The following is a 27964-nucleotide window of genomic DNA, read 5'->3' as shown; positions in this document are numbered from 1 at the left end:
TCTTGATGTTTAGCCCAAATATTCTTTTTGTCCCTGACAGCCAGGCAAAAAGACAAGATGCAAGGAAAGTGGTTTAAAGAGGTCACAACTTTATTACCTTCACTTATTGCACAACTTTTAGGCAATACTGTATTAGGCAGTACAGTGCAAGTCACCCCTCCACAACTGGTCCAATCCTATTGCTTTTGCATGACAATTAAAGGGGTGTGAAAGATGGGATTGTCGCCTCACTCATTAGGATCTCACACCCGATTCTCCAGTTTCTTTTAGAAAATGCCTTCCCTGATGTCCACATCTGAGCCTGGTTTATCAGGGAACTGACCGCTCCCCCCATTCCGAGAACCTTCAGTGGACACTCACTTGGACTTGGGGGAGATGGGGGAGGGTGGAGGCTCAGGCTGGAAGGATGTGGTTTATATCTCTTCCTCCAGATGACGAGCGGCCAATGGCTTACCTCAGTGCCACTTGCCCACCCACCTGCCACATGGAAGCCCTCACAAAGCCCTCCCCCCCTTAATTCCCTGCTAACCAAGACAGAGTCTCCCAGAGTGCAGAGGAAGGGGCAAGGGCCATTTATTTAAATCTTTATGCAGCTTTGGTGCTAGTCCAGGTGCCACTGGACCAGGCTTGTACAAATAGAAACCATGAATTAGGCTAAAGCAGGGATTGGCAACCTTTGGCACACAGCCCACGAGGGTAAGCCCTCTGGCGGGCCAGGATGGTTTGTTTACCTGCCACGGCCACAGGTTTGGCTGATCGCAGCTCCCACTGGCCGTGGTTCGCCACTCCAGCCTAATGCGGGTTGGGGGAAGTAGCGGCCAACACATCCCTTGGCCCATGCCGCTTCCCGCAGCCCCCATTGGCCTGGAGCAGTGATCCAGTGGGAACTGCGATCGGCCGAACCTGCAGACACGGCAGGTAAATAAACCAGCCCGGCCTGCCAGAGGGCTTACCCTGGCAGGCTGCATGTCAACAGTTGCCCGTACCTATGCTAAAGGTTATAAATGAAGCAGCTGCTGCTACTTTCTCCCCCTACCCTGGCTGGTCTCTGCAGTGATGCCTTTACAACTAACTCAAGGAGACTGTGGAGCCCACAAGGCAATAAGCACCTAATGCCCTGAGGGATGAGGCTTAGCTCACACCCCTTTTTCCTACTGTCGGGCTTAGCCTGGATTTTGTGAATCTTCCTGTGCATGATATAGGGAGCTTGCACAGCTGACTCAGGGTTATGAATTCCACTAGCTGGCAAGGCCCCTGAAAGTTAGGCATTGCAATGATAAAGTCCCTTGTGTGAATTTAGACTTCAAAAAGACACTGTCTCTCATTTCTTCAGTGTTACAGTGCACTGTCTCTGCTATTAATAATCATCTTTTTGTGAAAGGTCTTTAATAATCAATGATTGCCTGTTGCTCTTTAATATTTATACCTCACATTGATGAAATCTTGTAAAAGGTGCTCTTCTCTCTTTCCAGTCCCCTCCACCACTGCCACAAACACTTTCTGTTCCCCTTTCTTCTTGGCTCCCTCATTGGGAGGGAGAACAGAAGAAAAAAAGATGGAGGTGCTCGTCTAAGCTCTGCACAAACTAAGCTCCACCAATCTGAGTTGCCAAAATGCTCTGAGCTCTTTTGGATTTCTAGTGCAGCTTTGAACGTGCCCATGGGCTCTGCTAATTTTCTTTGACTTGGCTTCTTCCTGAGCTGGGAGGAACAATGAAGCAATGGAGCTCAGCCAAATGCCATCTATGTATAGCATCAAAATGAAGTGTCGCTCATAGACAGACAAATTTATTACAGCATAACCTTTCGTGGGCTACAGCCCTCTTCATCGGATGCATAGAATGGAACATATAGTAAGATTATATACACACACACACACACACACACACACACACAGATAAATTGGAAGTTACCACACAAACTGTGAGAATCTAATTAGTTAAGATGCGCTATTATCAGCAGGAGAAAAAAACTTTTGTAGTGATAATCAAGATGGCCCATTTAGACAGTTGACAGGAAAGTGTGAGGATATTTAACTTAAGGAAATAGATTCAAATAAATTTGTTAGTCTCTAAGGTGCCACAAGTACTCCTGTTCTTTTTTCGGATACAGACTAACACAGCTGCTACTCTGAAACCTGTCATAGACAGCCATGCAGCTCTGAAACCCTCCCTCTCCTTTTTTATGTGAGGAATGAAACCATTTAAAGTTATCAGCAAGTGGCTTAGCTGAATGTAGCAGTTCCCACCTTTCAGAACTATTATTCCAGGATCTCTGCTGACTCACTGCATCAAGTTGAAAACTACAACATTGTCTCCACGAGGATTTTACAGCAGGACAGCTAACTTGAGATAGCCAGTTCAGTGTAAAAGCTTGTTTTGCAGTGATGAATTAGCCACTTGGTTCATATTTCTGAGGTTTTTCTTTAATGGCTGCAGACTTGGTTTTTTTGTTTGTTTTAAAGAGCGTTTGGGCACTTTTCTTTACATGTCTCCTCCCGTGGTGTCTCCTTACCAGAAATACCATGGGAACTGTGGTTCTTCTGGTACTTCAAAATGTTCAACACCAGTGATAGAAGAAGCTTTGATGTGGGGTTTGTTTGAACCACATTATTAATATGGGGAAGGTGCTTTGCTTGCCTGCCCAAATCAAGGCAATGCTTTAGTTAAAGGGGACACCTCAATAACCTGCAAAAATTAAGCTCTCTATTACTCAGCAAAAGATCTCAGCGAAATCTTAACATGTTTTCATTAATATGATATGTATGTTCCAAAATCAGCTTGTATCCATGTGAGCAAGCTAAGTGAACATACGTACTAATCATGTCGGAATTAAGTGGCACAGGCAAAATTACATGTCTTAGTGCAGTATTATGCACAATAGACCTTTTTTAGTTCTTTGTTTTTTTCGCTATTAGTATAGCTGAACAAAATACAACAGCTGATGAAAATATGCCTGTGGAGATGCTTTAAAACTGCCTCTTGCCCACCGATGGTTAATTGCTTGTTGTCCATGTAAGTTGTGTAAATTTTTCAATGCTGAATATTTTCTCAGTAAAATCAATTTGTAGAACCTGAAAGTAGAGAAGAGGTCAAAGGAAGAAAACGGGTATGAGTATATAATAACAAATCACAATGGAGGGAAGCCCAGCCCAGTCATTCTTAAGGATTTGGGGCTAGATCCACAAAGGGATTTAAGTGACCAAACTGTCACTTTAGGCACCAAAATCTAAATTCTAGTTCTTAAAAAAACCCCTTCAGCTGCCACTTAAGTCTGAAGTCCCCACGCACATAGATTTCCACTGGTAAACTCCCCTCAGTGCCTACTTTTTCATTAGTAAAGTGTCTAAAGTATTTAAAAATCCATCAGTGAACATATGCACAGATGCCTCAGTCTAGATGCCTGGCTCCCAGCTCATGTGTAAGTCCCAACAAGATTCTTAAACTAAGCATTTTCCTGCCTAGCTCACTTGCACCTTGGTCTCCCAAGTCTCACCTGAGTGCCTCACTCTCACACTTTCTCTGGTCCAGTGACTCTTTCTTACACACAGTGGAATAACTTCAACAGGAGAGATTGGGAGAAACCCATCTCAGAACACCCCATGGGCCAATGGTTGGTGCACTCACCTGGCAGGGGGTGGAGACCCAAAATTCAATTCCTTTCTCTATATAAAGCAGAGGACGGAATTGAACCTGAGTCGCCCTCATCCTTGGTGAGTGCCCAACCACTGGCTAAAAGTACAGGGGGCACCACCATTTCCTCCTCCTTTTTGGTGAGAAATGGCTAAGGCAGCTAATTCCAGGAGAGAGTTCGGAGCTGAGAATCCAAAGCAGAGGGTAGCACCTCCCTCCAACCTGGATTTTAATACCTAGCTCCCTTTTTGTGGGGAGGAGGAGCCTAATTGCTCACCCTTCTCCTCAGCATTTCCTACGGGCTAGCTTAGGTGGCTCTACATTCAGTTTGCTGGCTTTTGTAGATCCTTATTTGAAGAGCACCTAACTTTCCCCATGCATTGTATAGGGAGCCTGGGTACCTAACTTGGGACTCTAGAGTCCACTAGACTGCAGGGTGCCTAAATGTCAGGCATTGCAACATTGAGTCTAAGTCCCCTTTGTGGAACTAGTCCTCGGTTTATTGACATGCTTTCACTCAGGGCTCCACAGAGGTTATGCCCATTTGGAGTTCATTGCAGGACCTTGGTCTAAAAGACATGACTGAGTATTATATGTTGTGTAAACTATGTATAATGGAAGAGCCTAGGAAAGGATACAGATTTCTAATGAACCAAAAAGGCTAGTTTTCAAAAGCATTTTTTTGTTTTAAAGTTTACATACTTCAAAATTACACAGGATAACTAATCATTTAAACAGATTTCCCATTGAACTGTCAGCATTAGTTATAAGGTGGGTGAGGTAAAAAAAAAGGTTACTTACTTTCTTGTAACTGTTGTTCTTCGAGATGTGTTGTTCACGTCCATTCCATATTAGGTGCGCGCGCGCTGCGTGCACAAGCGTCGGAAACTTTTTCCCTTAGCGACTCCCGTCAGGCCGGCGGGGCTCCCCGAGTGGCGCCACTGCGCCGTGCATATATACCCCCGCCGGCCCGACCCCCTCCGGTTCCTTCTTGCCGGCGACTCCGACAGAGGGGTAGGAGGGTGGGCAGTGGAATGGACGTGAACAACACATCTCGAAGAACAACAGTTACGAGAAAGTAAGTAACTGTTTTTTCTTCTTTGAGTGCTTGTTCACGTCCATTCCACATTAGGTGAATCACAAGCTTACCTCTGGAGGAGGGTAGGAGTCACAGAACAACTGCTCAGAGGACCACTCTGACAATTGCCGCGTCATAGAATCATAGAATATCAGGGTTGGAAGGGACCCCAGAAGGTCATCTAGTCCAACCCCCTGCTCAAAGCGTCCTCTCTGGCCTGCTGGTTGACCGCGTAGTAGGTTGTGAAGGTGTGCACCGAGGACCAAGTGGCTGTTCTGCAGATCTCCTGGATCGGGACCTGTGACAGGAACACCATAGAAGTCGCTGTGCCCTCGTTGAGTGGGCCGTGACCGCCGGGGCCGGAACACCTGCGAGCTCATAGCACTCCCGGAGGCAGCTTGTAATCCAAGACAAAATCCGCTGAACCGACACTGGGAGGCATTTCACCCTCTTGGCTACAGCCACAAACAGTTGCGCAGACTTGCGAAAGGGCTTGGTGCACTCCAAATAGAACGTCAGTGCTCGACGCACATCCAAGGTGTGCAAGCTGCGAAGACTCAGGTCCGTATGGGGTTTCGGGAAGAACACGGACAGACAAATGTCCTGGCCCATATGGAATTGGGAGACCACCTTAGGGAGGAACTTGGGTGCGGCCGGAGCTGCACCTTGTCCTTGTGCAATACTGTATATGGTGGCTCAGAGGTGAGGGCCCTCAGTTTGGACACCCTTCTGCCCAAGGTAATGGCACTCAGGAATGGCACCTTCAAGGAAAGGTGGAGGAGCGAACAGGTAGTGAGGGGCTCAAAAGGGGGTCCCATGAGTTTAAAAAGGACCAGGTTAAGTTCCATGGAGGGACTGGGGAGTGGGAGTATGGGAACACCCTCTCCAACCCTTTAAGGAACCGTCCCACCATTGGGTGGGAAAACACCGAGCCCCCCGAGAACCCCAGATGGAAGGTGGAGATGGCCGCCAGGTGCACCCTAAGTGAGGACGGGGCTAACCCTTGCTGCTTGAGGTGCAGGAGGTACTCCAGGATGGCCTGCACTGGGGCCTGGCCCCGCCGTACCTGTTGTGGTTCACACCAACACGTGAACCTTTTCCACTTGGCCATATAGGCCGCCCTGGTAGAGGGCTTTCTACTGCCAAGCAGAATCTGCTGCACAGGAAGGGAGCACTGGCTCTCCAGGGCATTTAGCCACAGAACCGCCACACCATCAGGTGCAGTGACTATAGGTTGGGGTGGAGAAGCCTCCCACTGTCGTGTGTAATGAGGTCCCAGTGGAGGGGCAGGACTACTGGGGCCTCCACCGACAGCTCTAGGAGTGATGTGTACTAGTGTTGGTGGGCCCACGCTGGGGCGATGAGGGTCACTTCCACCCTGTCCCTGCGCACCTTGAGCAGGACCTAGTGCATCAAGGGGACGGGGGGAAGGCATACATCAAGCCCTCTCTTCACAGGATCGCAAACGCGTCCGCGAGCAAGCCTGGGCTGCGGCCCTGGAACGAGCAGAACTGCGGGCTTTGGGCATTGGCCCTGGTGGCAAACAGGTCTACCCGGGGAAACCCCCACCTGCGGAAGAGCGAAAGTATAACATCCGCCCTGAGCGTCCACTCGTGCATGGGGTACGACCTGCTGAGGGAGTCCGCCAGCTTGTTTCGTACCCTTGGGAGATAAGCCTCAAAGTGTATTGCATGGTCTATGCAAAGGTCCCAGAGGAGGAGAGCCTCGCCTCGACAGAGTGGCGAGGAACAAGCCCCACCCTGCTTGTTTATATAAACCATGGCAGTAGTGTTGTCTGTCAGAACTGTCACGCTGTGACCACTCAGAGTGGCGTGAAATGTCTGGCAGGCGAGACAAACCACCCTGAGCTCCTTCACATTCATATGGAGCAACCGCTCTGCTCCGGACCACAACCCCTGCGTCATGAGGTCCCCCAGGTGAGTCCCCCTTCTGTGGTCGAATGCGTCCATCACCAGCGTCAGGTCTGGTTGTGGGGCGGCAAAGGGGATGCCTTCGCAAACCACAGGCTGGGACTGCCACCACAGAAGGGAGTCCAGCACATCCCTTGGGGCTGTCACTACCAAGTCCAGGGGGTCCCTGTGTACCTGCCTGGGCGAAACACCTGAGCAAGCCACGCCTGCAGAGTCCTGAGTCTCAGTCTGGCATGCCTGACCACGTGCGTGCATGCTGCCATGTGGCCCAGCAGCTGCAGGCAACACCTGGCCATTGTCGTTGGAAACTAGCACAGGGAGGCCACCGCTTGTTGGATAGCCTGGAAACAGGACACTGGAAGGTTTGCCCTGGCCTACACTGCATCCAGGACTGCCCCTATGAATTCCACTGTCTGCGTGGGCACGAGCGTGGACTTGGGGACATTGACCAGGAGCCCTAGCTCGCGGAACAATCTCAGGGCCACCTCCACATGGCCCCGCACTTCCGCCTCGGATCAGCCCGCCAGGAGCCAGTTGTCGAGGTACGGATACACCCAGATTCTCTGCCTCCATAAGAAGGCTGCCACACCGCCATGCACTTCGTGAACACCCTTGGGGCCGCAGCCAGATCGAAAGGGAACCGCAAACTGGTAATGTTCTTGGCCCATGGTGAAGCGTAGGAACCGCCGATGTGCTAGGTGGATGGTGATATGAAAGTACGCATCCTTCATGTCGATTGCAGCGTACCAGTCCCCCGGATCCAGGGAAGGGATGATGGTGCCCAGAGAGACCATGCGGAACCGGGCCTTGACCAGGAACTTGTTGAGCCCACGCAGGTCTAGGATGGGGCAAAGGCCCCCTTTGGCCTTGAGGATGAGGAAGTATCAGGAGTAGAACCTCTTCCCCCTCAGGCTGTGCGGCACCGCCTCTACCGCCCCCGCCTCTAGCAGCGAGCGGACTTCCTTCTCTAGGAGATGCTCATGAGAGGGGTCCCTGAAGAGGGACGGGAACAGGGGGTGGGGAGGGAGGGAGGCGAACTGCAGCAAATCCCTGTTCCGCACCATGCGTAAGACCCAACGGTCTGACGTAATGGTGGACCACGCACGGGAGAAACGGGACAGGCGGTTCAGGAAACAAAGGGATGGATCCGGTGACTGGTCTGGACGCTGTCCTCGAGCGCACCTTCAAAAGCCTGGCTTAGTGCCCGATTGGGGTTTGTGCTGGCCTTGGTTCTGGCCCGGCGCATTATTGTTACCATTGTTGTTGCGCCGTCGCCTGTTATCCCTGCCTCACCTATGGTAAGGCTCATGCCTATGGTGAGGCTGGTACTGGCTGGTACTGGGGTGTGCATACCCAGCGACTTAAGCGTAGCTCGTGAGTCCTTGAGGCTGTGCAGCCTCGTGTCTGTCTGGTCTGAGAAGAGCCCGGACCCTTCGAAGGGGAGGTCCTGGAGTGTATTCTGGACCTCGGGCAGCAGGCCTGACTCCTGGAGCCACGCCGAGTGCCTCATGATCACCTCTGATGCAATTGTTTTAGCCACCATGTCTGCCAAATCCTGGGAGGCCTGGAGAGAGGTCTTGGCTACTGCTTTGCCCTCGTCCACCAGTGCCGTGAACTCCTGTTGGGAACCTTGCCGGAGGTTGTCCTTAAACTTCCCCACTGCCACCCAGGAGTTGAAATTGTGCCTGTTGAGGATGGCCTGCTGGTTCGCAATCCTCAACTGAAGACTCCCAGATGAGTAAAAAGGTCCAGGCGTTTCGCCTCCGTGGCCTTAGGGGCCGGGGCCTGCTGTTCATGGCACTCCCTTTCGTTTAACGTTGAGACCACTAGGGAGCATGGACTCGGGTGGCAGAACAGGAACTCATAGCCCTTAGAAGGGGCAAAGTATTTACGCTCCACTCCCTTGGCCGTTGGAGCGCTGGAGGCCGGGGTCTGCCATATAGTCTTATAGGACTGAATGGTCTTAATGAGCGGGAGCCGTCTCAACTCCTCCCTGTGCCGGTCTCTGGGTGGTGCTGGAGAGCAGCATGCCCTTTCCGGTGCTTCCTCGTGCCAACCCACTGCTGGTGCTGTAACCTCCTTCTGGGCCACTGGCAACTGTTGAGTCTGCAGAGTCAGAGCTCAACTGGGACCAACTCCGGGAGCAGTGCCGGGACGGTGTCTTCGAGCGGCACACCATTGCCGGCTTACCCCTCGATGGCACCCGCCGACAGCTCAATGAGGTCCTTTGCAGCCTCAAAGGTGCCAGGCGTAGAGGGCTGATCCATTATGCTCTCGAGCCCATCGTCTGCACTGAGCTCACTTAGGTCTGGGCTCGGTGGGGCTTCTGCTGCCGGACTGCCAGTCTCAGCACCGGTACCACGGCCTTCCTGCTCTTATCGGCGCTCGGTGCCTTGGGAGTTTGCCTCCTGTGCGGGGAATGACCACACCTTCCTTTCGGCTGCGCCAGGAGCCGCGCCCGGAGGACGAGCAGTGCCGGGGCCTAGCCTGGCACTCTGGGGCTGACGGTGCTTAGCCGGTGCCAGGTCTCTTGACGGCTCTGGGGCACTACGCACCGAGGAAGCCTGAGCCAGCATTGGGTGCTCCTGGCCCGGCGGCTGCAATGCGGCCACCATTAACAGCTGCTTTAGACGAAAGTCTCTTTCTTTCCTTGTTCTAGGCTTAAATGCCTTGCAAATCCTACACCGTTCAGTTTGATGTCTGTCCCACAGATAACACAGACACGAGTCGTGGGGGTCACTAACCGGCATAGGTTTGTGGCACATGGCTCAAGCCTTGAAGCTGTGGGCCTGCAGCATGCCCTGTGGCCCGGGGCGGATGCTGGAAGCCTCCAAGCACCTAATGACTTAAGTGTCCACAATAGGTATGTTAACGAACTGACAACAGCTTGGGCCAGCAGGGGTATAAAGACACAGCACAGTGGCGCCACTCGGGGGGCCCCGCTGGCCTGACAGGAGCCGCTAAGGGAAAAAGTTTCTGACGTTTGTGCACACAACACGCGCATACCTAATGTGGAATGGACGTGAACAAGCACTCCAAGAAGAATATCTTTTACTGGAGCAACCTCTATTAGTGAAAGAGACAAGTTTTCAGGTTATACAGAGCTCTTCTCTTGACCTGAAGAAGAGCTCTTTGTTGCTTGAAAGCTTGTCTTTTTCACTAATGGAAATTGTTCCAATAAAAGATATTACCTCACCCACCTTCTCTCTCTTTAATATCCTGAAACCAACATAGCTACAATAGCCTTGCAGATAGTATTAGTTATGGCTTAATACTCAATTTTAGATAGAAAACTAGGTATGCAGTCTAATTGTAATAAGCAGTTTGGAAGATCAGAGTTAGGTTCAGAAGTTGTATCTCTTTCTCCTTAAGGTATTTTAATTAGAAAATTTATACATTTAGTGCACCAGGGTATTCCAGGCTCCTGTACCACTGGCTATATTTAAGAACACAGCAAGTAAAAACACCCCTGTTTGAAAAAGGTTTCCCTACCTGTGTGGAATTCTATCAGGTTAACGTTATGCAAGAGTGACAGCAGAAATGGGACAAGGAAAGGACAGTCATTCAAGTTCAAAGGTAGGTAGACGATCAAAGATTAAACACAAGAAAAGGAATGATTCTATTCAAGTTGAAGATAGGACACTGTAACCTAAATAAATGCTTAGCTTTAATTAAAACTCTTGGAAACTGCCTCTGCTCTGTGGGTAAGTTCTCAAAGTCATGAGAATTTTATTTATTGCTTGAAATGTTATATGGGAAGAGAGTGAGAGAGATTAGGTTATCTCAATTTTCATTGGAAAATATCTCTAGTTATAAAAAAAGTAGAGGGCAGGAAAGATTAGATCCATTTTAAATTACAGTGTATAGAGGTGGCATGAAAATGTTTCGTTTTCTAAAGGTAGTTCAAGAGATGGAAAGGGTAGAACCCTTGAAAGCATTTTCTCATGACTGATAGCAGCATAGGATGAACAGAAGGCAGCAAAGGCTGTCAGTGAAAATAAGAAAAGAAGGAGCAGAAAGAGAGCTTAGCTCAGTTGTGAGAGGTGTTAGATTAAAGGAATCAAATGAAAACTTGTAGAGGAAGCAAGAGCAGCCTGGTATAAGTAAACAACAAAGCATGCTACCTAGCAGTCACTGCACAGAAAATGGGTTGGTGAATACTAGACCTCGACAAATTAATCTAAGGGTAAGGAATCCACAATGCCTGGAATTCTACTTTCTTTTTATTAATTTCTAATATGAGGAAAAGTATTTTTTAAAAGGAAAAACAAATAGCTTTGATTTATTTAGTCCCTACTTAAGGAAAACACTAAAGCAGGCATTAAAAATTAAAAACATGCTTACAAAAAATTAAAGTGCTTTCCTGAATCAGGGCCTTAAATCAGGGATGTCATTTGAACACAAATAAATCCAAATAAGGGGTAGTTACCAACCCTGAATGTGTGTTTTAATATCTGAGCCTCTGTAGGAGCTGGGGGGAAGAAGCGGGTAGATAGGAGCAGAGCGGTAGGAGCCAGAAAGGCGGGGAGACAGACTGAGGAGAGAGGCAGGAACAGTAAGTGGGGATGCAGGGAATCAGGAGCCAGGATGGGGAAGTCAATAGGAGGAGATGGAGATAGAGTCCACAGTTGGGGTGAATAGAAGTAGAGAGACTATGTGCACAGAGGCAGCAGACTTTATAACCACTAAAACACACTCCCCTACAGAACCTGGATTTGAATTCAGGATTCTTGAGCCTCTACATTTCTTTGCTATCAGCTATCTGTGAAATCCACTGGCAAAGCATATTTATCACCCCCTCTTCAGTGACTGGTTGACAGAAGAGGACAAGAGCCTATTACTGCTACAATTACTCCATGAGCTCAAATAATCTGTTGATCAAAAGGTCCTAGCCCTGCTGATGATCCAAATTATAGGCCATATGGTTCTACATAATGGATTTTCTGTTTTTCCAATTTGTTTGCTTGCTTGCTTGAAATTAGTAAATTATATCCAAAGAACCATATTACCCCAAAACCTTCAGGTTGCAAAGTCCAGCACTAAAAAGTTAGGGAATGCCAGAATTAAGACTGCTTTAATTCAGCCCACTTGTACACATGCATTATGATATAGTCTGACTATATGATCACACATTTTTCCCCCACAGGACTCTGCCTCATTCAGTGCACAAGATATATGGTACTATTGGAATTAATCAGGGTTATATGTGAATGAGGTCTGTAGATTTTCTGCATCATTTGTTGCAGAATTGCAGAAGTTTGAAGGTGTTTAGGCAGGAGACTGGAGGAAGGGAAAGGATGGTTCCAGGGTTAAAGTAGCTGCATGTTATCCTGGAAAACTCGATTCCATCCCTGTCTTGCATGCTGAATTCCTGTGTGATACTGGTCTTCACCTAAACAAACATTTTCAGTGAGCCACTAAATTCCTCCATTTTTTGGATGTCCAGTGTGAGATACCTGGGGCCAGATTTGGAGAAGTGTTGGGGACTCACCACTGCAACTCCCTCCCTAAGGAACTGGAGTCTAACCCTCTCTGCCACAAAATGTATGTATGATGCTGGGCCCACAAATACCATGGTGACAGCACCGCAGAAATGCCATGAGGAAATATATAATCTTGCATTCAGTGCAGAGTTTGGGTGGTGTGCATTAAATAGGCCTGAGGGCTCACACTGAATATGGAGGATTAAAGAGAAACATTGAGTAACTAACCATTCAGTGAATGAGGCAGGGGTCCTGGAGAAAACCAGTATGTGATTCTGTAATTAAAGGCTGTATCATAATGCAAATAAAAAGAGGGTCGAATTAAGGTTGTGGGATCAGCCTTAATTCTGGCATTTCTTTACTTTCTTTTAATGTAGGTTTTTTGAGACGTAATTCATTATGTAAGCCTTGATGCTATGCTTAGGAGTGTGCAAAATGAAAACTGACACTTCCTGCCTGGAAGAGCTTATTTGCACTGCCTAGGCATAACAGGGAGATTTAACAATGCAGTTTCAATCTAAAATGAATATCTTTATGTCTTGGGTTTATATCCAGCACTTTAAATTATTGGAACATACATTAAAATGCATACAGTGAGAATACACAGAGAAGTATAGACTAAACAGGAAGGGTTTTTTATAACAGTACTTGAGAACAAGCAGATTAATAGACTTTAGAATTTTTATTGTAACCAAACCTTTAAATTTTTCACCTACCTGATTTTCTTGGTTACTGGTGAAATTAGTAATCACATGTGTCTGCCCATCATAAGTGACAGTAACATTTGTAATCTGTTGGCTTCCTATTCCCCAGATGTTCATATAGCCAAATTTCAAAGGATTTGTGTTAGTTAGGAAATTGTTGTGCAGCACACTCATATTAACAGTACTCTGAAAAAATTGACAAAAATTCAGGAGAAAAATCAAATGTAGTAATATCAAAACAGTAACACAGATAATCTTCCAAATTGAGTAATGTACAGCAATTTAAACCAAGCATCCAGGGACCATGGGCCAAATTCACACCTACTGCAATTTCATTGCCAATAGAATAGGATCTTCTAATTTCATGTCTGATTTGGCCCTCAAGTACTCTGTAGCACAAACCCTTATTTAAGTTGCAGAAACAGGAGCTGACATAATTAATTTCTAATGTTTATTTCTCCTTATTTTCTTGGCTAATGGCAGCATTCAAAAAGGAATTGAGTATCTCAGCCATAAGAATCAGCTCCATTCCACCCTCTTCTCACTTTTCTTTCCTTACCATCTGGAAAATTTTTCACTAGGTGCTTTAATAAAGTAGACGATTGCCTTCCAGTCTTCCTTTATTCACTGGTTTTATGAAGTGAGTTTATTGCATGTAAAACATTTTGTGTGCCTGGGTGATAAAAATATCTTATAGGAGAGGCAGCCTTTTTATTCATTGTTCCAGGCATACAACAAGTATTGTTTCTGCTGCAGTTTGCAAAAACTTCACATTCACCATCTTACTGATGTTTTTCATTATCCCAAGAAGTATAAGACAGGAGACAGGCATGATATTATCCTTGGCAATTCTCCTTTTCCTTTACCCGACTTTGATAGCTTTATTCTTCAGCTGTTGAATTTCAAGACCAGGAGCTACTGTGCAAGTTTCTCATTGGGATCACTCCCAGTCTCATAAGACTACTCCAGAGGAAGCCTGATTGGGGGCTAGGGAACATTTATCCTATCACACCTGGGCTTCATCATGTTTGAACAAAGGGAACATAAAATGTTTGTTTCCTAACAGGACAGTTCCTCCCAGGACTGAGCTGCTCTTTCTGAATGTTCTTATCCAAACTTCCCAGCACAGATCACAAGACAATTGATGTATTCAAGTCACCAAGGCCCAGCAAAATTCACCGCAGGGTATTTCAGAAACTAACTGAAGCAATCTTGGAACCCTTAGCAAATATCTTTGAGGACTCATGGAGGATGGGTGCGGTCCCAGAAGACAGGAGAAGGAAAAATGTAGTATCTATCTTTAAAAAAGGGAACAAGGAGGACATGGAGAGTTATAGACCAGGCAGCCTAACTTCAATACCTGTCAAGAACAAATCATACCAAACCAACCCAATTTCATTTTTGATGGAATTGCTGGCCTTGTGGATGGAGAGAAGCAGCAGAAGTAATATAGCTTGATTTTAATAAGGCTTTTGACACAGTCCCCCATGACAGTCTCTCAAGCAAGCTAGGGAAGTACGGTCTAGCTGAAACACTAATGTGGGTGCAAAACTTTGTTGCAAGACCATATTCAAAGAATTGTCATCAATGGTTTGCTGTTGAACTGGGAGAATGTATCTAGTGGGTTCCTGCACAGGACCAGTGCTATTCAACGTTTTCATTAATGACATGGATAATGTAGTGGAGAGTATGCTTATGAAATTTGCAGATGACACCAGTCTTGTAGGGGTTGAAAGTATTTTTGACAGGACTAGGATTCAAGGTGACCTTGACAAATTGGATAGTTGGTCTGAATTCAACAGGATGAAATTCAATGAAGACAAGTGCAAAGTACTATACTTAGGAAGGGGGAAAAAACAATCACTCAAATATAAAATGGGGAATAACTAGCTAGGCAGTAGTACAGCTGAAAACAATCAGGGGGTAACAGTGGATCACAAGTTGAATATGAACCAACAATATGATGTAGTTACAAAAAGCCTAAATCATTTTGTGACGTGTTATATGTAAAACCCAGAAGGTGATTGTACCTCTCTACTTGGCACTGGTGAGGTCTCAGCTGTGTATGGTTTCTGGGTGCCACATTTTAAGAAGTGGACAAATTGGAGGGAGTCCAGAGGAGAGCAGCAAAAATGATAAAAGGTTTAGAAAACCTGACCTATGAGGAAAGGTTAAAAAAACCTCGCTTAGTTAATCTTGAGAAAAGATGATGGAGGGGGAGCCTGATAACAGTCTTCAAATATGTTAAAGGCTCTTATAAAGAGGACAGTGATCAATTGTTCTCCATGTCCACTGAAAGTAGGACAAGAAGTAATGAGCTTAATCTGCAACAAGAGAGAGGTTAGGTAGATATTAGAAAAACAATTCTAATATAAGTACTGGAATAGGCTCCCAAAGGAGCTTGTGGAATCCACATTTGTGGAGGTTTTTAAGAACAGGTTAGACAAACACCTGTCAGGGATGCTTTAGGTATATTTGGTCCTGCCTCATCATGGGAGGCTGGACTGGATGACCTCTCAAAGCCCCTTCCAGCCCTACATTTCTATGATATAATTAACATGCAGGAATGTTGCAATGAATGGTATGGATACAATGGGAAACAGTTGAATGGGGGGAAAAGAGTGATTGTAGATATCATTTTAAATAAAACTATTGAGTCTTGAAAAATTTTCATTGGGAGGTAAAAAAAGAACTTAAAATGACAAAATATATATAAATACATACCTGGTTTGCGGCAAATGTTGCAAAGAAATAATGACCATTTTCATATGTGTCTATAAAAGAAGGAAAAAATTGGTAGAATGTAATCTATTCTACTACCAAAAAAAGATAAAATAACAACATTAATGCAGCTAAACTTTTACAAAACCAATACCTGTCCCTAAGTTTTCTTTCCTGTTTTCAGTTTAAATGGTACAATCGAACAATCACATAACACCTGTCACTGTTCTCCTATTTCTATAAATAACACAGTTAAATTAGTGTACAAATGTGTTCCAAGTTTGAACTATCGTATTTCAGTGGACAGACCTAGAATTCTGCACAAATTTTCAAAATAAACTTGTTTGTAGATTTTTAAATAAGGAAATAATTAGGTCTAACTGCCCTTAGGGATTTTTGGCAATTCATTATTTCAAATTAAATTAAAGGACCTCATGGTAATGTACAAATCTAGGAAATAACTCAAGAGGTGGGTGGATAGCTCCTTGCACTCACCTGCCTTAGGCATCTCTGCAGGGCTGGGTACAAACTAGCCCTAGGTTTATATACCAAATCAAAGCAACATACTCCTGGCCTTGCATCCCCACCCATGAATAGTTGGTACTCGGGGTAATGCAAAGAGTAGAAAGGAAATGTGGCTAGAGCACACTGTTCTCTGACCATTTGGGGCCAGCAAATAGCCTGGAGACTGTTCCAACTGGTGAATGTTAGGAACATCCACAAATCAGCCTCTGGAAGGAGCAGAAAGCCACCTATACTCCCACCTTCAGACACCTCTGAAGAGATGGCCCCTAATATGTCAAACATCTTAGTTTAAAAAATTTTAACTGTTGAAATCAGTTTGGTCCTGATCCTGTTTCACCTGTATGCTGTCACTTGCAGGAGTGGAGCCCATCTTTGATATTATACCAAAAGTGATCACACTTACCAATGCTTACTCCATCATCCCAGTAAAGCTGACCTTGAGCGACCTCGTTATCATCCAAAGCAACAGTAAGTCCCATAAAGTTTTGTCGGCTACAAAATAAAAAGGAAGCCAGAAAACTCATTAATTTTCCTCCTTTCATTGGAGTCACAGCTGTACATATTGTGACAACTGGAAGTTGACTTCTGGATTTCCTGACACACACTTACAAATATATGAACTTGATTCTCAGTATTAATATACTTTTCCATTACATCATCAGACTGAGCAGGGACTGTGTACTTAAAAAGAAATTGCAATATTATTCTTATTTAGGACTAATTCTTGTCAATTCCTGCTCATCTGAGTAATCTTATACACGTGAGTAAAGTCAATGGGCTACTCATGAATATCAGCATTATTCACTCAAGGGATGCGGGATCACGGCCATAATTTCCAAGCTCGGAGTTATGGGGAAAGACAATAAAGAACAAACAAACAAACAAACTGGAAGCTCATGCAGCCTTTGTTCTGTATGCACAACTCCCTGAAACATGGTTGGAAGCAGGGGAGTGCCAAGTGTGTCCTTTAAAAAGAAAAACATAGCATAAAATAAAGAAACACACAAATATGTTTCTCTTACTGTATTATTGCTAATAAGGGTCCTACAAAGGATAAAAATCTCATCCATTTCACTGAGGTCTCAAAAGCTGAGTAAATAAACATCACTCACTTTCCAAGCTACAAATTAACAGATCAGTTCAAATTCCCATGTAGAAAATTGTTAAATATTGGGTAAAATATTAGCTAGCATATTGTTTTTCAAAAATTACTGTAAAATTGTTTTAAAGGAAACACTCCAATTTACTTCATTTACCTTTGATTGGTATTAAGACCAGGTTCTTGCCAGGGGATGATGTAACCACCCCGGACATGAAGATTGATATGCTCAAGAGGTGCTGGCAATGTCTGCAATTGTCCCCTTACTCCAAGATATTTTCCCTGTAAAGGAAGATTTTTTTGAGCAGGAAGGCATACAAATTCTGTTGAATGCTTACAAATGTACAATACATCTTTCCTCTGCCTGGGAAGTCAAGCAGTGATGCACATACACATCATTTTATACAATTAACTCACAGAAACACTAACGGAAATCCGTAAATATGGCCATTTCCAAATCCATCTGTGATGCAATGTTAATAAACTGTGCTGTAGCTTTAAGTAAAGATTTGATTCATGTGTTATATCATAAGGAGCACTGTACTTTGGTTTTTGCTTTCTGTTGGTTTTGTTGTTGTTTTGTTTTAAACTTTTCTGGTGCTTTAACTGCAAACTATCGACACTTCAGAGGTGAGGTTCCTCAGCCACAGGACAAAGAGGAGGTATACCAGGTGCACGAGCTAGCTGTTATCATGCAATGTGCATACATGCACACATATCTCATTGTACCAATGCTAGTTAATTAGGCAAAGCAATGAAGAAACTCAAAATAAAATGATGTGTTATCCAAGGGGAACCAGACAGTCACTCTGAAACACCTTTGCTTTTCTGGCATTTCCATATATTCAGCAGTTCCATTTTAAAATGGTGACAGCAGAACTGTCCAAACAAAATATTATTGAATGAATCAAAGTTTTCTATTAAAAATGGCAACTCTTGCCAAATAATATCTGACCAGTCCTAGCTGGTCACAATTATTTGACCCTTTCCTAAGTTTTGGGTGCTCAATTAGAGTTTAGTGTCTTTTAAAATAACTGGAATATAATATTAGGGCCTGACCACGCAAGCTGCTGAGTGCAGTCTGAGAGGCACTCACGTCAATGGGAATTAAAGGTGTACAGTATCTCTAAGGATGTGCTCAGCACCTTCTAGGATCCAATTCTTTAAAAAGGTCTATTGTACAAAGAACACTATTAATTAAGTTGCTTACCGTGTAATAATCATACCAGCGTGCATTGGGTATATAAGCATTCACTTCTGTAGCTCCCTGAAATGGGAAAGCATACTTATAATAAGAATTAAAACTTAAATCAATGTTTATATAAACTCCCTTTGAAATGTTCATTCCATAAAGAACATAAATGTTGAAATGCTTACTTGATCCAATACAGGGCTAATCAGCAGTGCTGGGCCCCACAAAAACTGTTTGTATATCTCCCACGTTTTTTTGTCATCCACAAACCTAAAAGAATGGAAACATTGTCAATCACGGCTTAATCTTTTCAGTCTTATTTTTTATTCTGGGCACACAGTCAGGTTACTATCGCCAATCAATTCTACTTGCCAGGAGGCCCCCATACAGAAGTGAAACACCATTTTTCTAGGTGGTTAAAGTTACTGATATGCCATTGTAAGAGCATCATTAGCTGGATAAACTCCCTTTTTTCAGCTCATGCCATCTAGATTGCACTTCCCTACAGGAAGGGACAGATTGTCTGCTACTGTATCCCCAATTAGTCAGAGGTGGGGAAGGGCCAGTCAGAACAGAGAAGGACAAAGGGCTATGGAAAGGAATGTACTCATAGTGTCATACAGGTCATAGGGAAAAAACATGCGTGAGGTTTATGACTGGGCAAAGACTCAACTCCTGCTTCATAACGATTCAGTTATTCTGTATCAGCGTTGCTTTCAAACGCTTAATACTTACTCGTGGAGCACAGGACGAGCTACAGTGCTACCAAGAACATGGGCTTCGTGCATTAAAGTGTAGAGATAAGGTAACAGTGTGTATCTTGTATTGAGTATGTCCCTGGAAATATTTTGAAATTTTTCATCAAAGGAAACAGGATCTTGCCTCTAAAAATAAAGATAAAACAGGGTTACTCTTTGTATTGTAAAATCTCTCTTGTACCCATCTTCCTGTCAAAGGGAAATGCATGTGGGCATCCAATAGCAGAATTTGGCTTTATTGACTAAAGTTCAAACAAAAAGTTTTAGACGGAAACCAGCACATTTAGAGAACTCCAATAAACTGAGTAAAGTAAAGCATGCATCTTTGTGGGTCCAAAGCAAATCCAAATAAAGCTGGTTATAGCTGAAGTCTGCTCTGCTGGCTTCCTGGGAAATGAAGTCAGCTCCCTTCCAGACAGCCAAACGGCAGGCATGATACTGTGGTAATGGATACTGAGAGGTAGGTTCTGATCCAAGCCCCAGTGAAGTCAATGGGATTGTTTCCATTGATTTCCATGGATGCTCAATCAGGACCTACTTTAGGGTGAATCATCCTTTCATTATTACAGAGCACTCCCTTGGAAAGGGACTGTAGCTAATGGTATTTGAATTGACTAATCTCAGTGGCATATAATTTACAGAGAACCGTCAACTCACCATAGTTCCTATCACATTATGATTTCTAGAATAGGTGTAAAATGATCCAAGCTGCATCCAGCGGGCACACATTTCATACGTTGTATCATTGAAGAAGCCACAGATATCTGCTCCAATCTAAAAGCATGTAAAAGGTAATTAGAACTTAACACTGTAGATGATTAGAATGGTATTAAATTCCTATTCTAAATGTTTTTAACTAATAGCTTAACTTACATAGGAAATTCCAAAGAGGCCAAACTCCATTATACCTGCCAAAAAATCCAGAAATAAATAAGACAAACTCTTCAGTTGCATCTTTCTCTGTCAGGCCAAATAAGGAGGGATTCTTAGAAGGGGAGGTGGGGCCAGATGGGATTCCCTACAGACAAAGTCTGTCTTAGTCCCACTTCCCCATGATACAAAACTGTAAAATGGCACAATTCCACTTTCTTGCTGTGATATCATCCAAATTTACACAACAACTGAAAGTTGCTTTTCTTGGTAGTTTACATGACAACACAACATAAACCTCAGCCTAAGCCCTCATAGCTTGAATGTTTCTAGGGTTTTCCTTATGGGTCTGATCCCTCTTTGTTTCTACATCCATATACCTGAGAAAGCGCCATAGGTTGGAGCTTACACCCCTACACTGAAGCTAATTAGATACTTGATACAACTTTGCAGTGATTCAGCAAAAATACCATTGCCTCTTATGCATGGTTCAATTACCCGGTGTCTGGATGACTCAATAAAAAGAGTTCTGCATCCCTATTCAAGCTCCAAGGATTTGTCCCTCTCTTACTGAAACTCTCTAATGTCCCAGTACAAAACCACCTCGCAGTTTTCCCATATCTGTTAGCATCTGGAGACTAGCCAGTGTCCCACTGGTTATGTAGTGGTTTTCCAAATGTTGATTTTGTACTATATGCATAGAACCGTGGGCTGTATGTCACAGGAAATGTGATTTCCTGTAGTTCTGTGGTAAGCTCATGCAGTTGATCTTAATTAATCACCTCTCTGAGTGCCCTATGATCTTTTGGTCACGCTAATGTGGAGATTCTTGATATTTCCGCTCCTTACGTTGCACCTTCATTGGTGTGTTTTTAAATACATGTAGCATCAACTGAACAGCCAGTCTTAGCTGTCTTAGTCTATCTGACAAAGAGATGTTTAATTTTGTTTAAAACAATAGCTCAGGTTGGATACAACTTAACATGTTTCAAGGTTGCTCAGATGTTACTTATTCATCAATAAGGAGAGTTGTTCTACACTGGGCAATCCTAAGAAGTTCATTCAGGCTTCAGGGCTACTCCCTATATCGAAAATAGTGATAACATCAGAAATAGCTCGAAAAACAAAATTAACTCTAAGTGCAGCAATTGTGCTTCAGCAGACATTTTTCCTCTGTGATGATTTGAAGCTTGAGGGCCATTAAAATAAGTTACTCCTCATACCAATAATAGATTTTTCAAGTTGGTCCCATCTTGCATAGTTATCTCCAAGCCAGTGACCTGCCCATTGTCCACTAGAGGGATATGTTGATCGGGTGATAACAATTCCACGTTCCCCTGTGGCATTGCGTACAGCACTGATATCAAAAATACAAACATAAGCACATTAGATGCAGCAATCATAGGGAAAAATCCCTTCTGTAAAATACCTAATTAGGAGACATCAAATGGAGAGACCACATTTCTATGGAAAACGTAGTTCTTAGCTTCTGAAGCCTTGATCCTGTAACCATGTATGCACATGTTTAAATTTACTGTCAGTAGTTCTATAGAGTTAAGAAGAATTAGTTGCAAAAGTAAAGTTACTTATGTGCATAAATGTTTATGATTTAGGATGAGGACCTAGATCAGAACTACTTGCCAGTGGGGAAAGAGTTGGGGCTGCTGCCTTTGCAGTCAGCATCAGCGTTCTCCAGAACAAACCTGTGAAGTGCTCAGCCCCTCTCAGGATGAAGCACTGGGAGCACAAGGATTCAGATTGTTCTGGGACTGAGAGGGAGAAGGGGCATAATGTCTTGCACACCTACACTCTGGCCCTTAATATTTTTCACACTAGACTAACATTTTATAAATGCTGTATTGTGGTTATATTACATACTACCCAGTGAACTAACAACAGTGCTAATCGCTTGCACTTCTGTAGTATTTATTATTTGAAGTTCTCAAAGAGCTTTGCAAGTTAAAGTTATACAAACTTCAAAAGTTTCATATTTTGGTATGGATTACCATTCTCTCTTCCAAGCACATAAACAGGAGAGGCAATTTAATTGTTACAGACCTGCTATATCACTGGCGTGCAAAAAGAAACTCAATGGACATCTTTTACCCTGGTAAATAAAGCTGTATTTGCTGGGACCACATTTCAGATGTCCAAGGTAGCGGTATTAGAAAATGGCAACCAGCTTTTTGGACCTGATCCAAAGCCCATGGAAGTCAACAAACTATTAATGATGGAATTGCAGATCATCAAGGGTGAGGCTCAATTATGCCACTGAAGCTACTTCCACTGATATCAATGGAAATACTCAGGGTTTACACCTCAGTAATTGAGACCACCATCTGGCTGCAAAGACACTAGTTTTTTGAGAATAAAAAAGTGAAAATGACTTACTAGTAGGTAGGTTTTGCCTGTGACCATCCATACAGACTATGTACATCATAGTGCCTGACAGGGGTCCCATCTGGCAGGAACTGTTGACTTTCCATGCACAAGGTCACAAGATTCAGCCCTTTTTCCTTTTCTGCCAAAGCTAACAAGGAGGAGATTAAAAGTCAAACCATTAAACATAGTGCCAACAAGAAACCAGGTAAGTCACTCACTCTTTAAACCTCCATTTTTCCTTTACTACTGCCCTCTTTCAACTACCTGTGTCCTGATATATTTTGGCAAGAACATTTAGGGCCATGTCTTCCCAGCAATTTTGCAACAGTAGTTCCTCAAGTAGAATGATGGCAGGATGGATCCCTTGATGGTGTCACTCCAATTTTTTGAGAATTTGTCTCCAAATACTATCTACGTCCAGCACTCTTGTGTACTAATTCACTGCCACAATGTTATTACAAACTGGATATGAGCGTGTACCAACTTCCATTGTCCGCACTACAAAAGTACCATTTTAGTATGTGGAATCAGGACCTTAGTTTGCATGTTCTCCTTAGATTTTTAACTACAGCCCCAAAGTATATCATAGGAAGTAATCTTAAATAAAATATTATTATTGATGCTTACAATCCTGGATTTTAATATGAAAAAATAAATTAATGCTGAATATTTTATGCACGGTTGGACCAAATAAACTCTCTTCTTTTGGCCCACAGAGAATCATTAATAATAAAGGATCCAGTTTACAAATCTTTTCTGCTGGGTGACACAGGGTATGATTTAATAACAATGTATGTGGTAATAAGAGTGCAAACTACAGACAAGATTCCTTACCTGGCATATAAGGGGGGTGGTTTAGAAGTGGTTCTCTGCAGCCATTAACTGCTCCATTAATAAAGCTTGCTGGTTCATTCATGTCCTAATATATATATATATATATATATATTTAAGAAAAGAACACAAATATTCAGTAACTTTGTCCTGAACCAATGTCAACTCAGATATTCAATGAACTAAAGTTTCCTAAATCTGCCCGTTTGAATTCTAAGGGGAAAATATGCCTACTTACAAACAAGGAAGCAAATATACACACAAACTGAATACAAATGGAAAATTCATCAGAACCCTTCTGCTGACAAATGCTGTGCTGTTACGAATGTTATTTCTTTTCCCCACTAGCTGTTGGCCTCCCCGAGCTCTGACTGAATTAATTAGGGTGCTTCCCCAAACTTGCATTTTATTTCCATACACTAAAGGTCCCTACTTCTCAGGCTCCTGGCTGAGAAGCTATGGACGTGGCTGTATAACTCCCTGTGGAGTACATCTGTGACATTTCTGAATCAGCATGGGGAAGAGAGAAGCTCACTACACAGGACAGAGGGGTGCACTCTTTAAGCCTAGAAGCTGCACGTGTTCCATGTTTCTCACACAGCTCCAATTCGGTTATCCATATGCATGCTGAGTAGCGCCATATGCCCATTGAAATGTCCCCACAGATCACTGCAATCTGAACTCTGTCCTTGTATTCACCCGTCAAGCATTTTACTATTCAACAGGCTCCACTTTGCATATTTTACTCGATCTATCCAAAATGCTCCCCCGTCATTCGTTTTATACGCGCTAACACACAGACATTTGTGCTGGATTCAGAAACACAGAATAGACCAGCAATAGATTTTTTCACCGCTTGTCAAAGTACAGTATAATGATATTGATGGTGTTTATCCTAATTGCCATATCATTATTGTACTGCATTAATAAGCTCAGAAATCTCTGTGTTGACATATTTCTTTAGGAGATGGCTACAGAGTAACATTTTCTATAAATGAAAGCCAGACATATTGTAATCTCTTGAAGTTGTGATTTTCAAAGGAGTCTAGGGAATTTAGACATATCTTCCAATAAAACTAGTGTGTGTCATAATCCCCTAGACAGCTTTGAAACTCAACCCCAAAATTTTATATATCAGCCATTTACATAAAACAAACTGCAGGAACACAGATTTTTCTTAACAGCAGGTTTTCCCTCATGGTAATAATACATTAACCCAGCTATTTGACATTGGGTGGCTACAATTATTGAGAAAGCAAGATGATCTTTTGCAGTGATTTTGGGAGGAGTTGTTAAGAGAACATTATTTGTCAAAACAATGCTGACTGATACGGCCCGTTTAGTATATGTGGATACACATTGTACACTCATCACATCTAAAGATATTACGTGAATTGTTTAGGTGGTCTACATTATTGCATTTTGGGCAATTTCATAACCTGAAATTTAACTTTTCCACAGGGACGGATGTGCACTGATAGTGATGGGAGGAAGCTTACACAGTGCCCAACGAAACAATAACTCGATGAAGTCAATTTGTTTTAACCCCAACTGTTTTGAGCACTAAATTGACTCACAAAGATTACACAACTGGGAAATATCCTTGCAGGAGCAGGTGTTAGATTACTTTGCTAGAACTAGTGCTCTGATTTACCTTCTTGCTAACTTGCATTTCATCCACAGTTGTTTATACTGGCTCACCACAAAGTCAGACCCGATCCTATAACTCCCACAGAAAGCATTATGAAATGTGGCCATCAGGTACAGATCCCCCAAAACAAACAGCATTAAACTAATACGTAGTGTTTGAACTTATTGGTGAGGCTAACACTCAGGTTTCTTCATTGTGGGCTGGATGAAGGAGCAGTCAACATGGTATTAAAGATAATGAACTACTTAGTGGCATAAAAGTTACTGAAGCCTTCTTAGAATAGTAAGAATTGTGTGAAACCAGTAACAAATCTCCTACATGGGGTATTACTAAACAAAGAACCAAAACAAGACAAGGCATGCACTTACAGTCCACAGGCCATCAAATTTTACACTCTTCTCTGGATTAGCTGGATTAGTGTGGAATTCTACTATTTCTTTTTGCCACCACTGTGCTGTAGAATTGCAGAAGAAATCTGGGAAAGCTGCATAAGCTCTGTACAGCTAAAATAGTAACATACAATATATGAAAAGAGACACAGGTGCTGGATAGCAATATATTCAACTGATTTAACAACCTAATCAAATGAAACCACTGACTAAGATTGCAGTTAAACTACAGACATCTATTGTTAATATGCGCCTACAGTGGTATGAAACTCAATCCTAAAGCTCGTATTCTTTGTTAACTGTTCAAGTTAACATGTCTCAGACTAAAGTAAATAGTCTCAGGTAAATAGAGTATCAGACTAAATGCATAATCCAAATAAAAAAGAGAGAGGAAGAGCACCAAAAGAATGCCACAATGGCTAAACAGCAGAGACAGGGAGGCCATTAGAGTAAAAAAGGCATCCTTTAACATTTGAAAGTCAAATTCAAGAGAGGAAAATAGAAAGGAGAACAAACTCTGGCAAGTTTATTGTGAGAGTATCATAAGGCAAGCCAAGAAAGAATTTGAGAAGCAACTTCTTCAAGATGTAAAAACTAACAGTAAGATTTTTTGTAAGTACATCAGAAGCAGGAAGCCTGCCATTCAGGCAGTGGGGCCATTAGATGACAAAGACGTTAAGGGATCACTCAAGGAAGATCAGGCCATTGCAGAGAAACTAAATGAACTATTTGCATCAGTTTTCACTGCAGAGGAGGTCGGGGAGATACTCAAAATAAAGCTATTCTTTTGGGGCAACAAATCTGGATAAAGATAATTTTGGGGGGAAGAGTCTTTTGTAAAAGTAAGCCATGCCTCACCGTTCCATTAGAATTCTTAAAGGGGCTCAACAAACATGTGGATAACGGTGATCAAGTCGATATAGTGTACTTGGAATTTCAAAAAGCCTTTGACGAGGTCCCTCACCAAAGGCTTTTAAGCAAACTAAATAGTCATGGGATAAGAGAGAAGGTCGTCTCATGGACCAATAACTGTGAAATGGCAAAGTTTTCAGACAATATAGAATTATTCAAGATAGCTAAGTCCAAAGGAGCCTGGGGAGTTAAAAAAGGATCTCACAAAATTGGGTGACTAGACAACAAAATGGCAGATGAAACCCAACTTTGGAAAGTAACGCACACTGGAAAAAATAATCCCAACTATACATATACAATGCCACTAAATAAATCTATGGTACACTGATACCTTGAATACTGTGTCCAATTCTGGTCGCCTCATCAGGGAAAATAAAAAGATATAGTGGAACTGTAAAAGGTTCAGAGAAGGGCAACAAAGATGACCAAGGGTATGGAATGGCTTCCATACAAGGAGAGAGAGAAAAAAAGACTGTGATTATTCAGCTTAAAAGAGACAAGACAAAGGGAGATATGATAGAGGTCTACACAGTCATAAATAGTGTAGAAAAAGTGAAGTGTTATTTACACTTTCGCACAATGCAAACACCAAGGGTCACCAAAGGAAATTAACAGAAATTAACAATCCTTGAGGGGGCCATTTAGGGATCTGGGGCAAAAAACTGGGGATTGGTCCTGCTTTGAGCAGGGAGTTGGACTAGATGATTTCCTAAGGTCCCTTCCAACCCTGATATTCTATGATTCTATGAATCTGGAAATTACATCTCCTAGCTCTAGTGCAGACATATCCTAAGCCATTGATTTCAATGGAGCCAGGATTTTACCCTATGTTTCCATAGGATTCTATCCAGCACCAGTACAGTTAGGGGGAACCAAAATCTAAATGAATGGAGGGTGAGAAACACTAGGGATTACATCATATGAATGGCCGGGGCATTTCATAGCCAACACTGTATGTGATTAGTAATAGTCCTCATTAACAATCCGATGGCTGTTCAACGCTCCCAATATTGTAAGATTTCACAGTCCAACTCTTTTTTTATTATACAAAGTGTAGGTGTAGGATGACTAGTATATAAAGTACATTTAATAACAACTATTATTTATTATTTACAGTTTGTTTTACAGCCTTACAGACCAACTGGGAACATGGTCTCATCAGTACTATACAGAGTGCTGGACAGCCCCTGCCCTGAAGATCTTACAGTTTAAGTCCATAAGAAAAGGGTGGAAGGAATATAACACACAAGCAGAGGGACTTTTTGAAATGTCATTTTAGTTCCATGGTTTTTTCCCCTATTAAAAGAAAATCTGTGGTGTGGGGGGGGGTGTCAAGGAGTGATTAGCGAACTGGAAAACCAGAGAAAGGGAGATCATTCACAGAAAGGAAGGAAGGAAGGAAGGAAGGAAAGTAGAGCAGGTTGAGGTGGAGAGACTGTGAGAGAGGGGGCTGAAGGGAACACTGGTAGAAGTGTTAAGCGTACATACCTGGATCTGTGTTTCTAAATCTGCAGAATCATTAACTACTATATTAGGATATTCTGGCCAAACCTAAAGAGAAAGGAGGGAAGAAAAGAAATTAAGCTACACTGAATTGATATTTATGTAGTTTCTGAGACATACTACAGCTTTTAAAATGTACTCTTTGCAGGTCAGAGTGCACACACAACTGCAAAGAAAATATTACATGTTTTGCAGTGTACGTACATTTAGCACTGTACAAAATAAATTCCTTCTATGAACATGCACACCCCTCCCCTAAGAAAAAAAGGGATACAGCTGAATAACATTATTATAGTGATAGCAC

General features: G+C 43.1%; 1 protein-coding gene across 2 annotated transcripts in view; it reads right to left on the bottom strand.

Annotated features, from left to right (window-relative positions):
* Positions 1 to 740: 740 nt before the first annotated feature.
* The window catches only part of SI (sucrase-isomaltase), a 152821-nt gene continuing 125597 nt past the window's right edge, over positions 741 to 27964 (bottom strand). For both annotated transcript variants that reach the window (XM_073359491.1, XM_073359490.1), the window contains exons 57-71: positions 27646 to 27708; positions 25225 to 25359; positions 23209 to 23293; positions 22384 to 22522; positions 21216 to 21349; positions 19996 to 20030; positions 19780 to 19896; positions 19100 to 19248; positions 18550 to 18634; positions 18383 to 18439; positions 17330 to 17454; positions 16477 to 16565; positions 15552 to 15601; positions 12840 to 13013; positions 741 to 3072 (exon numbers count right to left, since the gene is read on the bottom strand). In XM_073359491.1, the coding sequence (XP_073215592.1) occupies positions 2995 to 3072; positions 12840 to 13013; positions 15552 to 15601; positions 16477 to 16565; positions 17330 to 17454; positions 18383 to 18439; positions 18550 to 18634; positions 19100 to 19248; positions 19780 to 19896; positions 19996 to 20030; positions 21216 to 21349; positions 22384 to 22522; positions 23209 to 23293; positions 25225 to 25359; positions 27646 to 27708 (1515 nt within the window). In that variant the 3' untranslated portion in view covers positions 741 to 2994. The remainder of the gene's footprint in view (positions 3073 to 12839; positions 13014 to 15551; positions 15602 to 16476; positions 16566 to 17329; positions 17455 to 18382; positions 18440 to 18549; positions 18635 to 19099; positions 19249 to 19779; positions 19897 to 19995; positions 20031 to 21215; positions 21350 to 22383; positions 22523 to 23208; positions 23294 to 25224; positions 25360 to 27645; positions 27709 to 27964) is intronic.

This window comes from Lepidochelys kempii, chromosome 9, assembly GCF_965140265.1.
Source record: "Lepidochelys kempii isolate rLepKem1 chromosome 9, rLepKem1.hap2, whole genome shotgun sequence".
Taxonomy (NCBI): Eukaryota; Metazoa; Chordata; order Testudines; family Cheloniidae; genus Lepidochelys; species Lepidochelys kempii.
Note: the sequence above shows the minus strand (reverse complement) of the source record. Positions and strands in the feature narration are given on the sequence as shown.